This window comes from Callospermophilus lateralis, chromosome 3 (genome assembly GCF_048772815.1).
Source record: "Callospermophilus lateralis isolate mCalLat2 chromosome 3, mCalLat2.hap1, whole genome shotgun sequence".
Lineage (NCBI taxonomy): Eukaryota > Metazoa > Chordata > Mammalia > Rodentia > Sciuridae > Callospermophilus > Callospermophilus lateralis.
The window spans coordinates 2,900,005-2,915,601 of record NC_135307.1 but is presented as its reverse complement, the minus strand read 5'-3'; the positions used below and the strand labels follow the sequence as shown (position 1 = coordinate 2,915,601).

At 63.5% G+C, this 15,597-nt stretch overlaps 1 protein-coding gene across 1 annotated transcript; it reads right to left on the bottom strand.

Moving 5' to 3' along the window:
* Positions 1 to 1,355: 1,355 nt before the first annotated feature.
* LOC143393528 (uncharacterized) lies at positions 1,356 to 15,467 on the bottom strand. Its single transcript, XM_077109007.1, has 4 exons — positions 15,312 to 15,467; positions 3,011 to 4,167; positions 2,560 to 2,893; positions 1,356 to 2,062 (listed from the first exon to the last, which is right to left on the bottom strand). The coding sequence occupies exons 1-3, from the start codon at positions 15,465 to 15,467 to the stop codon at positions 2,827 to 2,829; spliced, it is 1,380 nt and encodes a 459-aa protein (XP_076965122.1). The 3' UTR covers positions 1,356 to 2,062; positions 2,560 to 2,826.
* Between the last annotated feature and the right edge of the window lie 130 nt (positions 15,468 to 15,597).

Below are 15,597 nucleotides of genomic sequence, written 5' to 3'. Positions count from 1 at the left end.
GTGAGGTGTCTCCACAGACGCAGATCAACTGGGAGATGACCGCAGGGGCCGGCGGGGTGTGGCCTGAGGGGCGTCACTGGGGCGTCCCGCCCGCAGAGCTGTGTTTCCTGGTGCCGGGACCTGAGCAGCTTTCCCCGTCACACCCTTCCCCCGTGATGCTCTGCCCACCTGGCCCCGAGCTATGCAGCTGACCACGGACCGGACCTCTGAAACCACGCGCCAAAAGAATCTTTTCCTCCTTCCAGTTTTGTTCTTGTCACGACGTTTGGTCACAGGGATGTCAAGGTGACCAAAACCACATTCCTTTGCTCTTCAGGAGGCACATGGCCAACCCTGGCTCTGGCTTCTGAAACAGGTCCCCAGATCTCGGGGCCGTGGTTGGCTCCGTAGGGGGTGCGACAGTGCCTGGGTGAGTCTGGAAGCTTCTGTCACAGGCAGACAGTGAGGGCGCTGCCAGAGACATCAGGTTCAAGCCACAGAGGACACAATGGCTTCAAAGAAGGGCCGTGGGACCACGTGAGCTGCCCCACACCAGGCTGGCATGTCTAGACCCACAGCAACCCCCCCAAAAAAAAAAACCAGGCAGGCCACGCGGTTTCCTTGGGAGGGCGCTGGAGTCCAGCTCTCAGACGCCATGAGTGCGGGGAGAACCGAGCTCCGCCCACTTCCCTGGGTGAGCTGAGCCCTCTGGGTCCCGGAGCCTCTGGGGGCACTCAGTTCTGGGTAAAGCCAGATGGGCTGAGGGACCAAGGCAGGGGAAGCTGGAGGACTCCGTGGGCAGCTCCAGGCAGGGAGCCCACAGCGCAAGGAGACAAGCCATGCTGTGGGACCCCTGAGCTGACCCCGACCTGGAGACAAGCAGTGACAGGCACCGCCATGCGGCCAGCACAACTGGACGGAGTCTCTCCTGGACAGGCAGCTGCTTTTAAAGCTGGATTGTGCCATGGAGAAAAGGAGCCCAGGGACAACCCGAGCCGACGAGCACAAGGGCCCCGCGGCTCCCGCCACCCATGCTGCCCGCTGCCCTGGCCCTTCCAGGTGGAGGGAGACGTTCCTCACCCGGGTCACAGCCAAGAGCAGGGCCCTGGACCCAGCCCGAGCTACCCAGGAGGACCCGTTAGCAGCAGGCCGTGCTGGGCAGGAAGGCAGGCTCCTCAGAGTCCTGAGGACCAGGGTCTTACCCCTACGGGGCCCAGCAGCCCTGGGCATTTGGCCACATCCTTGCCCCACCCCTGGGGCTCTGGGGAGAGCTGTCCCCACTAACCAGCTGCAGCTGCCCATCCCGCTATAATTTACAAGACAGCTGGAACACAGGATATTTTTAATAAAAATTAGGTACAATCTGATACAGGGGATTAATAGTTGTATTATGATTTTATAGTTCTCCATATATGGCACCTTGGAAAAGACAATCAGAGAGTGCAGCCATTTCAGGCAGATAAAATGGGGCATTTATTTTTAATGGAAAGAGAATTTCAGAACTCACCCAGCCGTGGAGAAAGCCTGCTATGGGCTTCGTGGGCGGGACAAAGAGGAGGCTGGGGGCTGATGGCCCGGCCTCCGAAGAGCCCCTGAGGGGAGAGGCACCTGGGGCTTGCTGGGAACAGGGGAGGATACACCGAGCTGGGGGGCGGGAGGGGACGGCAGCCCATCAGATGACATGAGGCTCCGCCTGCAGAGAGGCCAGGAGGGAGCCCCTCCCTCCCGCTTGGGGCCTGGCGCGTCTCAGCCTCGGTTTCCCCTCCTGGGCAGAGCTCTCGGGAAGGGTGGCGCCCACCAGCCCGGGAGAGGGTTGGCACCCAGCTGCACAGCCTCCACTCCTCTCCCGGGCAGTGGGAGTGGACGGACAGGCTGCCTGGAATCACCCTCCGCACGCAGAGGCGAGCCGCCGGCTCCCTTCTCAGAAGCCAAGGAGCAGCACTGTCCAGGCATGCCTTGGCCAGGGGCTCCGGCCATGCTCAGCTCAGGGGTGCCCCCAGGTCGCTGCCCCCTTCTCCCCTGGTGTTTGTCAGCATTGGTCTATCCGGTCGTGCAGGGCTGGCTTTGAAGCTTGAAAACCACACTATTGACAGGAAGGAGCCCTCGTGCAGCTTCAGAGCCAGGGGCTGTTACAGCTGGAGCCCTGCCTGGCCTGCTGGGACAGGGCCCACCCCAGGCTCCTACCCCCTCAGGGAGCTCTGAAGGGAACAAGGGGCAGCAGCAGCAGCAGGTGGGTCCCCTGGAGATGGAGAAGCCACACCTTGGCCAGCTTGCAGCTCCAGTGCCGGCAATCTCCTTTGACCCCAGAGCACCCTGTCCAGCCTCCTCCAACATGGAACTTGTCCTTGGCCTCTGAATCCTGCGCTGTGTGGGCTCTGGCAGAGGACTGGCCGGGCCCCCCTCCCAGGAGTGGAGACCAGAAGGCATTTCCCTCAGGGGCTCCCAGCCCTGCTGCTGAGAAACCCCAACCAGAACATGGCTAAAGGCCACAGGGAGCTGGAGAGGGTGGTGGAGGAAGAGCAGGGGAAGGGCCTGCAGAAGCCCCCCCCCCCCCCCCCCCGTGGGGCAGGTGCCTCTCACCTTTCTCACCTGCCCAGGCGTGATGTCCTGAGCCACCACCAGGAGGCAGGCCCTGGGAGGCTGTGGTCTGTTTTGTCCACCCCGCTGGCCACTCATCCTAGAGATGGGCTCTCTCAATTGACGCCCCCCAGCTCCCCCAGAATCTCCCAGAGTCAAAGAAAACCACAGGCTCCACTGTAGTTCCCAGTCCCAGAAACCTGGCCCAGAAGCTCCTGGGTGCTAGGAAACCCCTCCCTAGCCCCAATCAGGGATGGGGACAGGTCCTCCTCACCTCAGGTCCCATGTGAATCCTGGAGATAGCCCCAGGCAGCTCAGAGAGAAGCAGACACAGGAGCTGGAGAAGGCCAGGTGACAGCTGCTTCCTGAGGTGCCCTAGCCCCTCTTGGAGTCCAGCAGGCATGGAGGGGCAGCATGCACCAAGCCTTCCCCCACCCCTCCTCCAGGGACACACCGCGGGCACTGCAGGCAAGAGTCCAGAGTCCCAAGCTTTTCAGGAGTGAGCCACCAAGAACACTGGAGACCACTCCCATAGCCAAATTTGGGGAATCTGTTCAATTCTCTTGGCTTGGCATGTCGAAGCCACCAAACTGAAAAGCCTCTTAGCAAACACTGGCTCCATAGGGATGTGAGCTGGGAATCACCAGGGCCCCTTTCAGGAGGGTTGTCACGAAGCACATCAGGGGACGTGAACCCAGGCTCAGCACAGGAGGTGATCCCAGGCTCAGCACAGGAAGTGATCCCAGGCTCAGCACAGATGAACCCAGGCTCAGCACAGAAGGTTATGTCAGGCTCAGCACAGGAGGTGATCCCAGGCTCAGCACAGGAGGTGGTGTCAGGCTCAGCACAGATGAACCCAGGCTCAGCACAGGAGGTTATGTCAGGCTCAGCACAGGAGGTGATCCCAGGCTCAGCACAGGAGGTGGTGTAAGGCTCAGCACAGATGAACCCAGGCTCAGCACAGGAGGTGGTGTCAGGCTCAGCACAGGAGGTGGTGTCAGGCTCAGCACAAATGAACCCAGGCTCAGCACAGGAGGTGATCCCAGGCTCAGCACAGGAGGTGATCCCAGGCTCAGCACAGGAGGTGATCCCAGGCTCAGCACAGGAGGTGATCCCAGGCTCAGCACAGGAGGTAATATCAGGCTCAGCACAGGAGGTGATCCCAGGCTCAGCACAGGAGGTGATCCCAGGCTCAGCACAGGAGGTAATATCAGGCTCAGCACAGGAGGTGATCCCAGGCTCAGCACAGGAGGTAATATCAGGCTCAGCACAGGAGGTGATCCCAGGCTCAGCACAGGAGGTAATATCAGGCTCAGCACAGGAGGTGATCCCAGGCTCAGCACAGGAGGTGATCCCAGGCTCAGCACAGGAGGTAATATCAGGCTCAGCACAGGAGGTGATCCCAGGCTCAGCACAGGAGGTAATATCAGGCTCAGCACAGGAGGTGATCCCAGGCTCAGCACAGGAGGTAATATCAGGCTCAGCACAGGAGGTAATATCAGGCTCAGCACAGGAGGTGATCCCAGGCTCAGCACAGGAGGTGATCCCAGGCTCAGCACAGGAGGTGATCCCAGGCTCAGAGCAGATGAACCTAGGCTCAGCAGAAGTGGACTCTTATGTCCCCCACTATTTTGCAGCTTCTGGCCTAATGGGATGGTGGCGTGGCCTTTGAAGACTCAGGTGCCGACCAGCTGGGCCAAAATGCTCCTAGGGGCTGGGCAGGGACAACCAGCACGCAGCACCAGCTCCTCACCACTGTCCCCCAGCCAAGTTCATGGTCCTGACATCTGAGGAAATGGGTCGGCTCCTCCCCTGGTTACCCATGTGACCCCTAAGTCATGACACCGTTAGGACCCTCGCTGCTTGGTCCTTAAAGTGCAGATGGGTCAGTCGACCTCAGAGCATGTCTGAGGGCTGTGCTCCCCCACCGGCTGGCCCCTGAAGGCCACCATGCAGGCTCACCCCTCCAGCCCAGGGGTGCTCAGCCAACATCAGCAGGAGGCAGCCGGGAGGTGAGAAGCCAGGCCACACAGCCCCAGCAAGGTGTGGGGTGGGGTTGCCGCAGCCAGGTGGAAGGCAAGAACGGAGCTCAGCAGGGGGCCCTGGGAAGGAAGCATCCATCGCCAATTAGTCAATCAACAAAAACAGAATATACCGGTGAGCCAGCACCAGCAGAGGCCGCCCAACACCGTGGCCACCACAGAAGTGGAGGCTCCTACTTTCTAAATCACACAAATTAATTTAGAAATCAGAGCGGCTCCCGCAGCTAGACTGCAGATTTCAAAACAGCTTAACAAATTACCGAATCCCCTTTAAGAAGACAAATTATTCCGGCTCCTCCACCGCCTGGTTAATTATGCATGCGCTTTGTTAGGCCTCGTTAAATATTCACTAGCTGTGGCTTTGCACTTGTGACCTGAAGCCGCATCTCCTTGTGGGTCAGCAGTGCCCCTCGCTGTCCTAGCAGCTGGGACGCTGGCCTGGGGACCCGGGGCAAGGGCCCCCTCCCCTCTCAGCAGGGGCGGCCTCCCTGGCGCAGCCCACCCTGGCAACCTCAGCCGCCCAGGCCTTGCCCGGCACAGAGCAGACCCCTGCGCCTCTGCGCTGCTGGGTGATCCAGGGCAGGGACTGGAGGCCTCTCGACTCCCCCAGCCCATCTCCCCACCTTTGGCCTCCAGGTGTCCATGTGCAGTGGCCTCCCACCAGGCGGCCACAGTCTCTGTCCCTCTCCCTGCAAGACAGACACCATGTCTTCCAGGCCCAAGTTGAGGCCGTCCCTTCCTGGCCATGCCAGCCACCCCTGCCCCACAGTCAGTGCCGCCCAGAGAGATGGGGTCCCTGCCCAGCTCATGCCACACTGTGGGTATTCAGAGGGTAGGGGAGACCCCGAGGGGTCCAGGCCACCAAGCAGAGCCTTCTTCAGAGAGATTCTCAGGGCCCCTGCATGACCCTTGGGTGGCCCAGGACACCACTCCCCTTCCAGAGGGGCTGAGCCCTCATCTGTGCCCACCGCCTGGGAGTGTCATGGGAAGCTCTGCTCCCAGACATGGTGGCCTGGGGGCTCAGTGTGCCTGCACAGGGAGTCCCAGCTGTCCCTGGAGCCAGCCCTACTGCCCCAGGTGCCCCTTCCACCTGGGCCTCCAGTGTTCTCCACTTGGACAGGTGAAGAATGTCAGAGTTGGGCAGGAGGAACCCAGAGGCCCCAGCCACCAGGGCCACCCCCTCCTGGAGCCCCTGCTCTGCCCACGGGGCCCCCGGCTGTGGGGATGTCCCTGCTCTCCTGCTTCACAACAGGAAGCCCTGACACTACACGGCTGGAGACCAGCTTCGGGTGTCTTCTCAACGTTCCACCTAATTAGGTCCACATTAAGAGGGCCAGAAAGGACGAGACAGCTGCTGCCAGCCAGGGCCACCCTCACGGCCCCAGTGGGCCCCGGGAGACAGGACGGCGCCACCTCCACGCTCCAGGCACCCAACACGGCAACTCACACTCTCAGCTCAGAGGAGCCAGTGGCTCCCAGCACACTCACAAGTGCACGCACACACGTGGGCCACACCCTCGAGCATGCTCAACCACGTGGCGGACACAAGCTTGCACACCCCCACGTGCACCCACATGCCCATGCCACACATAGCGCACACTGGCACCCCGCGGCTTGCAAGCCTGTACGCCCATGTGCACACGGCCACCTGGAGGCCCCAGCATGAAGCAGCACTAGAGCCCAGGAGGGAGGGGCTCATCCAGCCTCCCAGCAAGTGAAGATGGGCAGGCCAGCAGGCAGGGTGCAGGACAGCTCCCCGCCCCCCGTCCCTCACAATGGCCCCAGCTGGAACCTGTGTCCACCACCTCCCAGGACCTCAGGCTGCCCTCCCCCTGTGGCCCAGCCAGCTGCCACACGTCTTCATGGGGCACCCGCATCTTAAAGGTCAGACTCCATATGGGGCTGCAATGTCCAGCCTCACTGGTAAAACAGCCATGTGGGCGCCCTCCCTGAGCGGGTCAGGGAGCCCGAGTGGCCATGGTCTGCAGCCCCTTCCCTGACGTCCCTCCCCAGCTTCCTGCCGGGCCTGTGGGCCAGTGGGAGAGGAGGGCATCCTCCTGGTTGCAGGGAGCAGCTCTGGGAGCTGGGCCTGAGGCTGGACCCCAGCTTCCCTCCCTGTCGAGGCATCCCGCCCGGCCCCATGTCCTGGGCTGCACCCAGAAGCACATGAGGATGGCCACACACACTGCCTCTCTGGGCCACATGTTCCTGCTGTCACTGTCCTCCCCCAGGGGAAAGGAAAAAGGGACCCTGTCCCACAAGTCCCAACACAACCCCCCAGACAGTGCCTTGACCCACCCAGATCTGCCACCCACTCTGGTGGCCTGTAGGTCCCCTGCTCTGAGCGCCAGGGCAGCCTGCAGTCCAGAGGACACCCTCAGCGTCCCCTGCAATGCGCAGGCGGTTCAGCGGGGGTGGGCCGGACAGGGCGGCCAGGGTGCCTTTGCGCTGGCTTGGGAAACTGTCATTTCAGCAGTGCTGCTGGCGACCGCTCACGGTGGCCTTAAACCTGTCCCTGCTCATAAATCACCAGGGTTTGAATAAGCGTCTGTGGCAGGTAATTCTCCAGACTCCCCCACACTCAGGGATGAGGTGGAGTACAAGGGAGAGGACCCCCCCCCCCCGGGGGCTCCGCATCTGCAAGTGGGGGCCAGCAGCCTTCCTCACCCTGTAAGCCCGTCTCCCTCACGCCCACCCACAACTACTACCACCCGCCCACCCCCAGCACAGAGCCTTTGCAGTCTACACGGAGGGAGCGGCTTCCCTCCCCCCGGGGTTCCTTAAGGCTCCCCAGGGTGCAGGCACCAACAGTGGAGCCAGGAAACCCACCCAGAGCCTCAAGGTGCACTCCTCTGCCTGACAGAGCCACGCCCCACGGAACTAGCCAAGGGAAGCAGTCAAATGCCTCCTCAGGACATTACCCAAGACTACCCTGCTCCATGCTTGGGGGTGTTGGCCCAAGTCTGCCCATCACTGGACAACCATCCATCCTCACAGGCCCTTGGAGACCTGCCTGCTCGGACCACAGGCTGAGGACGGTTAGAAGTACAAGTGGGCTGGGGTCACGGCCCAACGTGGGCTGAGACCTAGGCTGTGTGAGCTGGGACCAGGGCTCCACTTGGGGCTGAGACCTAGGCTGTGTGAGCTGGGACCAGGGCTCCACTTGGGGCTGAGACCTAGGCTCTGTGAGCTGGGACCAGGGCTCCACTTGGGGCTGAGACCTAGGCTGTGTGAGCTGGGACCAGGGCTCCACCTGGGGCTGAGACCTAGGCTCTGTGAGCTGGGACCAGGGCTCCACCTGGGGCTGAGACCTAGGCTCTGTGAGCTGGGACCAGGGCTCCACCTGGGGCTGAGACCTAGGCTCTGTGAGCTGGGACCAGGGCTCCACCTGGGGCTGAGACCTAGGCTCTGTGAGCTGGGACCAGGGCTCCACTTGGGGCTGAGACCTAGGCTCTGTGAGCTGGGACCAGGGCTCCACCTGGGGCTGAGATCTAGGCTCTGTGAGCTGGGACCAGGGCTCCACCTGGGGCTGAGATCTAGGCTCTGTGAGCTGGGATCAGGACTTCACTTGGGCTGAGACCTAGGCTCTGTGAGCTGGGACCAGGGCTCCACCTGGGGCTGAGATCTAGGCTCTGTGAGCTGGGACCAGGGCTCCACCTGGGGCTGAGATCTAGGCTCTGTGAGCTGGGACCAGGGCTCCACCTGGGGCTGAGACCTAGGCTCTGTGAGCTGGGATCAGGGCTCCACCTGGGGCTGAGACCTAGGCTCTGTGAGCTGGGACCAGGGCTCCACTTGGGGCTGAGACCTAGGCTGTGTGAGCTGGGACCAGGGCTCCACCTGGGGCTGAGACCTAGGCTCTGTGAGCTGGGATCAGGACTTCACTTGGGCTGAGACCTAGGCTCTGTGAGCTGGGACCAGGGCTCCACCTGGGGCTGAGACCTAGGCTCTGTGAGCTGGGACCAGGGCTCCACCTGGGGCTGAGACCTAGGCTCTGTGTCTAGGACCAGGGTTCCTTGTGGGGCTGAGATCTAGGCTCTGTGACCTAGGATCAGGGCTCCATGTGGGGCAGAGATCTAGGCTCTGTGACCTGGGATCAGGGCTCCATGTGGGGCTGAGATCTAGGCTCTGTGACCTGGGACCAGGGCTCCACGTGGGGCAGAGATCTAGGCTGTGTGAGCTGGGACCAGGGTTTGGTGTTGGGCTGAGAACTTGGCTGAGACCCAGGGGCCTGGGGAGATAGTCCTGAGGCCATGGTGTCCACCAAGGGCACTGTCTGCCTTTCCAGACAGCCCAGACAGGAGGGCCTCCCTGCCAAGGCCAGGCTTTGTCCAAGATCACAGGAACCCTCTGGGGATGTGTCCCTGCGAGGTCTCAACCCGGTGCTGGTGGCTCACATGATCAGCCTGCAAGGCGGGCGTGTGGCTGTTTTCCAAATGGTCACTAAGGCCCCTTTCTTCCTAAGACTGTAGAGCAAAGCCCTGCTCCTGGCCCTGCCTCTGCTCCTCCCCCAGCACCAGCAGGTGTTGCCCTCCCCGAGCCCCAGAGCAGCCCAGGGGATGCGAACCCCTCTCCCTGTCCCTTATTAAGATTCCCGGGAGGGGGACCCCTCCCAGTAGGGAGCAGGGTCACCCCTGACCCACTTCCCTTGCAGTGCCAGCTCTCAGGAAGCGTACCCGCAACCACATGAGGCCTAGTGACGTCCCCAAGGGACCCCAGGGTGGTCTGTAACTGGGCTCTTTCGGGACCCACTCTGATAAAGATGGACGTGGGGGTGGTTTTGGCCGACAAAGTTTTCAGATGCGCCAGGCATCAGGGCACCACAGCCAGCGGCCACTGCCCTTTAGGCTGGGGTCTTCCTCCCCTGTTGTCCCGAGGTCCCAGAAGTGTCTGCAGCCCCTGCCTGTGGATCCCTGACCTGCCGTCCTCCCCTCCAGGCTCAGCTGGATGAAGCCCTTCAGGTGTGAGCAGGTTGGCCCCTGGTGCCTCCAGAGCAGAGCCAGCCCACGAGTCAGGGTGCCCCTGAGGAGGCTGCAATTCCTCCCCGCTGTCCCTAGGCCCCGCACCTTGTGAGTTCAGGGCTTGTCTCAGGATAAAGGAAGCCCGGTGTCCAGGCGACAGTGTGGTCCTCCCCTGCCTGACATTCAGAGGGAGGCTCCTGGGCAGCAGGAGGGCCCCCACCAGCAGAGGCCAGCCTCCCCGCCCTCCTCTGTGCTAGCCCACGTGGGGTGGGATGCACGCTGGCCTCCCTGACTGGTCCTCCATCGCCACCTGGTGGCCCATTGCACCCCTGCTGCCCTCCAACACCAGCTGGGACCTCTCCATAGTCCTCCCCCAGGCCCAGCACCTTCCTGGACCTGAGCATGCCAGGGTCTGCAGAGGCCAGTGTCCAGGAGTCCCCAGCCCCCGCCCTGGGTGGGGAGGGCCCAATCTGGGCAGTTTGCTCTTGAAAAAGAGTTTTGATCATCAGAGGAGCTCTGTCCCCAGAGGGCAAAGGCAATCAACAGCCCATAAATGCAGGCCATTAGGCTGGTCCAGGCAGAGGGGCCCAGCTACTAATCAGAGCCTCTTCCTAAAGCTCCTTAAAACCCTTCCTGAGCCACATTATTGTCTCGAAAGAGCTGTTATTACTCTTATAAAAAAAACTTGTAAAAATTCTAATCAGCAGTGGTCTTAAAACATGCAGTCTCCGCGCCCGGTAGGGAAGGGGCGGCTGGCGGGAGGGGGAAGGAGGGGGGAAGCCAGGAGGGGGGAAGCCAGGGGCTCCGCACCCCAAGGCCACCCTCCGCCTCACTGCCTCTGCCACCATCGAGCTGATGAAAACCATGTTTGGGCTTGAAAGTTGCTTACCGAGCCCCAGTGTCCTCCACCCAGGTCCAGTCCACCAGGATAGGCGGCCCCTGCAAGTGGCCCCCTGGGGTTGGCCTGCCCTGGGGCCCGCCTGGGGCTACTAGAGCACCCCTACCCCCACCCCCGCCCGCCCCGCTGCACTTCTCTCCGCCTCACCTGGAGAACTCCATCAGCACAGCCGGACCCGGTGGAGCCCAGAGTGGGCCAGGTGTGGAAGCCCTGAGCAGACGGTTCCCCTCACGCACCGCCCAGATCAGCCTAGCCGCCCTTGTCCAGCCTGGCACACGGAGTGACCCCTCAGGCTGGCAAGGTGCTCTTGAGTCAGCTCCCTGTGGGCCCCGAGGCTGCCAGTCGGGAGCCTCAGTTTCCCCCTTGGGCACCCCGAGCACGGCACTCCTCCCAGTCAGGCTGGGTGACCGAGCCTCAGGGGCCCACAGGTGAGTCTGCGAGGGCCTGGCAGGGAGCAGCCTTGGGCTTGGGCAGGCCTTGCTGTGGGCAGCACCACCGCAGCCCCCAGTGCTCCTGGAGCAGCATCCCCACCCTCTGACGCCCTCACCAGGGCCACCCTGCCCTCCTGTCCTCCAACTCATCTTTGCCTCCCTGGCAGGGCCTGCCCTGGTGCAGCCAGGCTCACAGGGTGGCAGAAGCGGGCAAGATGGACAACAAGATGCTGATGGGGGGCCTGCCCAGCCTGCAGCCCGAGGGCCACAGGGTCCTGACTCCACACAGAGGCAGTCTGAGGCACCCAGGAGGGAGAGTCAGGGGTGCAGTTGACACAGGATGTTGCCAGGTTCCCCCCCCCAGGCCTCCCAGCTTGTGCCAATCACTTGCCCAGTGGAGCTGCTTCCAGGAGGGAGGTGCCCATGAGAACTGGGTGGCCCTGGGGGGTCGCAGGCCCCACATACCTTCATCTCAGCCCCTGCAGAATGAGCAGCTCCTTCATGGCATGTGGGCCCACATCCCTCCCACCCCTGGGGACCACCCCAAAGAGGTTTCTTGCCCCTCACCAGGAGGATGCGAGGTGAGAACCCACAGTGCCAGGGTTCAAGCCCCAGGGGAAGGGGGCAGCTGAGCTCTGCCAGGTGCCCGGGCTGTGTAGCCGCTGAACAGGGAGGACACCCCATTCCCTTTCCCTAAGCCAGTTGGTCATGTGCGTGACCTGAGCTCCCAGACCACAAGAGAAGGGCACCTTCCAGGGACGCCCCAATCGGAGGAGGACTTGGAGGGGCCAATGTTGTGGAAGGACCAGCTGGGGGCTGGTTTTCGCAGGGAGGGGCGTCTACAGGCTCAGACAGCTTCCACAACAGAAATCAGAGGACGATCTGGGGATGACTGGGCCGCCTGACATTTGGCTCCACTGAGACAGTCTGCACGGGAGGTGCTGGGAAGGGGGCTGAAAGTGCGGGGGTGGGCCTGGAAAGCTGGGGGGTGTGGGGGTGGGCCTGGAAAGCTGGGGCGTGGGGGTGGGCCTGGAAAGCTGGGGGGCGTGGGGGTGGGCCTGGAAAGCTGGGGGGGCGTGGGGGTGGGCCTGGAAAGCTGGGGGGCGTGGGGGTGGGCCTGGAAAGCTGGGGGGGTGTGGGGGTGGGCCTGGAAAGCTGGGGGGCGTGGGGGTGGGCCTGGAAAGCTGGGGGGGTGTGGGGGTGGGCCTGGAAAGCTGGGGGGTGTGGGGGTGGGCCTGGAAAGCTGGGGGGTGTGGGGGTGGGCCTGGAAAGCTGGGGTGTGGGGGTGGGCCTGGAAAGCTGGGGGGCGTGGGGGTGGGCCTGGAAAGCTGGGGGGCGTGGGGGTGGGCCTGGAAAGCTGGGGTGTGGGGGTGGGCCTGGAAAGCTGGGGGGCGTGGGGGTGGGCCTGGAAAGCTGGGGGGCGTGGGGGTGGGCCTGGAAAGCTGGGGGGCGTGGGGGTGGGCCTGGAAAGCTGGGGGGCGTGGGGGTGGGCCTGGAAAGCTGGGGGGGTGTGGGGGTGGGCCTGGAAAGCTGGGGGGTGTGGGGGTGGGCCTGGAAAGCTGGGGGGGTGTGGGGGTGGGCCTGGAAAGCTGGGGGGGTGTGGGGGTGGGCCTGGAAAGCTGGGGGGGTGTGGGGGTGGGCCTGGAAAGCTGGGGGGGTGTGGGGGTGGGCCTGGAAAGCTGGGGGGTGTGGGGGTGGGCCTGGAAAGCTGGGGGGGTGTGGGGGTGGGCCTGGAAAGCTGGGGGGTGTGGGGGTGGGCCTGGAAAGCTGGGGGGTGTGGGGGTGGGCCTGGAAAGCTGGGGGGTGTGGGGGTGGGCCTGGAAAGCTGGGGGGGTGTGGGGGTGGGCCTGGAAAGCTGGGGGGTGTGGGGGTGGGCCTGGAAAGCTGGGGGGGTGTGGGGGTGGGCCTGGAAAGCTGGGGGGGTGTGGGGGTGGGCCTGGAAAGCTGGGGGGGTGTGGGGGTGGGCCTGGAAAGCTGGGGGGGTGTGGGGGTGGGCCTGGAAAGCTGGGGGGTGTGGGGGTGAGCCTGGAAAGCTGGGGGGTGTGGGGGTGGGCCTGGAAAGCTGGGGCGTGGGGGGGTGGGCCTGGAAAGCTGGGGGGTGTGGGGGTGGGCCTGGAAAGCTGGGGGGTGTGGGGGTGGGCCTGGAAAGCTGGGGGGTGTGGGGGTGGGCCTGGAAAGCTGGGGGGTGTGGGGGTAGGCCTGGAAAGCTGGGGTGTGGGGGTGGGCCTGGAAAGCTGGGGGGTGTGGGGGTGAGCCTGGAAAGCTGGGGGGTGTGGGGGTGGGCCTGGAAAGCTGGGGCGTGGGGGGGTGGGCCTGGAAAGCTGGGGGGTGTGGGGGTGGGCCTGGAAAGCTGGGGGGCGTGGGGGTGGGCCTGGAAAGCTGGGGGGCGTGGGGGTGGGCCTGGAAAGCTGGGGGGTGCAGGAGCAGGGGCTCAGCGCTCCTGGCCTCCCCTCCTGTTTCTTGTTCTTCTCCAACTGAGACAGATGGGCTCCACTCAAAGCACCTGCGCACAACCCTCCAGGGTTTCTCAGACTCCCGGAGCCTCCTCCAGCCAAGCCTGCCCCGTGCAGGGTGCAGTGGACGGGCCTTGCCCCCGGAGCCTCTGACCCGAGGAAGACTTGCCCAAGAAGGAATCCAGGAAGAGACCTGTAGGAATGCTGGGGCCCAGGCCAGGGGGTCCCAGAGAGGAAGCTCCAGGCAGGCACTCAGGGCTGAGCAGGGGAGGGCAGGCACACCTGGGCGGGGGACGGGGAGTTGGGAGGCGTGCTGGGCAGGAGGGGTGCGAGGGGGGCGTCAGAGACCCTCCGTCCCTGGCTGTGCCCAGAACTCATCCAGAAGTGCCTGGGATCCAAACTGCCCCCACAGCTGCTGGGAGATGGTGCCCGACCAAGATGAGCGCCCTCCTTGAGAGGCACTGGGACGAAGACAGGCCCAGAGAATCCATCCAGCTGGCCTCCCGGGGCCAGCGCCGAGATTAAAATGCATGATCCTTGATATGGGGCTGATAAAGTGAGCTGTCCCTCAGCTGCAGAAATAGAACCATAACTCAGCGAGGAAAAGTACAGATAAGCTCCCAGATAAATGCTGAGGAGCCCAAGGTGTGGGCCCTCGGGGCATCCCCCACGGCCTGCTTAGGAGGCTGGACAAAGAGCTGAGCAGGCCCCAGGCCGGTGCCCACGGTAGCTCAGGAAGCTCAGGGACGGTAGCCAGGCCAACAGGGTGCATCCCAGGGCCCTTGCCAACCTGCCTGCTTCCCTGGTCTACAGAAGGCAGCACAGGGCTTGCCAGACTTTGCCACATCCAGGCGTGGACAGAACCTGATGACCCAGCACAGAAGGCTGTGCAGGGGCACCTGTGGTCAGTGGTCCTGAGGAAGGAGGAGCTGTGGTCACCCAGGTCCCACCTAACGGAGGTCAGCACCTCTGCCGGCAGACCTGGCCAGGACCTCCAGACCCAACTTCACTATTCAAAGCACCTCCTGTCTGACACGCAGCAGCACCAGCTTCCCCAGGAACATTCTAGTCACGAGACCCCTGGGCCCACCCAGACCTCCGGAACCCAGATGCTGTGAGCTCACTAGTGGGAGCCTCCTGCTCCGCGTCCAGGTGGCTCCCATTGCACATGGAAGCTAAGTCACCGAGGCCACCTGTGGCCCTGGAGCACCTCTGTCTCGCTGGTAAACTGCGAGGCCCGGCTTCTGGGGGGTGTGGCCTGCGAGGTGCCCGCAGGCTGCACAGAGGAGACCGGGGAGCGTGGGTGCTGCTGCATGCCTGGGGTGGGTCTCCGGGGCCCCTCCGCTCTCCTTCCCCATGACGGAGGTCCTGCTCCTGGGGGCCAAGCCAGGAGTAATGTCAGAAAGCCGTGGCACCACCAGCGGGGCTTTGGGGCACGTTCTGTGCAGCACAAAAGGAGCCCACGGAGCAGGAGGCTGCTTTACCTCCAAGTCAGTCCACCTCTAATTTTAAAGCTCTGAAAAGGTATTTTTCTTAACGACTCTATTACTTTTTCACATGGTGAGCATTAAGCCCCCTCCTGCCCCCTCCGTGCTGCCTTGCCCTCTCTGCCCAGGCCCGAGCATTACAGCAGCTCTGTTGAGTGGTGGTAGAGGATCCTGGGTCCTATGAATGTCCCCAGCCTGTTTCCGCACATGCCGAGAGCCCCTGGGGCCTGGACTCATCAGCAGAGGCCCTGAGCTAAGAGCAACACACCCCAAATGACAAGCTGAGCGGTTCTGGACCAGGGAGAGTGCTCAGGACCCCAGGGCTCCCGGCTCCTGCCACCTTCTGCCATGTCCCCACCAGGGCAGAGGCCTGTGTGCAGCCACACCCGAGTGATCCCACAGGAGGGGAGGCCACAGAGGGAGTGACTGGGGTGGCTCAGCCCCAGGGACCAGACGCTTCCTCTGCCTCACAGGGCACAGGCTCACCGGGGCAGAGGTGCTGAGGGTGGCACAGAGCAGGGAGGGCGAGTCGGAGCAGCAAGCCGCAGCCAGGCTGAAGTAGCCAGGGGCCTGCAGTGCTCCAGCGCACCCCCGGGGCGGCCTGGTCCTGGCCTGCTGGGTCCTGAGGCCCTCAGGGGACATGGGGCCAGAACTGCTGGGGACCATGAGGTCAGAGGGGCGAGGGTAAGCCGGGCTGGACACAGGTCCCCTGAGAGGGCTTGGGCCTGGACATCTCTCTGTGTCCTCCAGACAGGCTCTTCTGCTCCTTCCT

Coding starts and splice junctions, on each gene's coding strand:
- LOC143393528 (XM_077109007.1), bottom strand. CDS start 15,467: ATGTCCCCTGAGGGCCTCAGGACCCAGCAGGCCAGGACCAGGCCGCCC. Junction 4,168..15,311: donor CCCTCAGCACCTCTGCCCCG/GTGAGCCTGTGC, acceptor GGGACATAAGAG/TCCACTTCTGCTGAGCCTAG. Junction 2,894..3,010: donor TCTTGCCTGCAGTGCCCGCG/GTGTGTCCCTGG, acceptor GGCCTTCTCCAG/CTCCTGTGTCTGCTTCTCTC.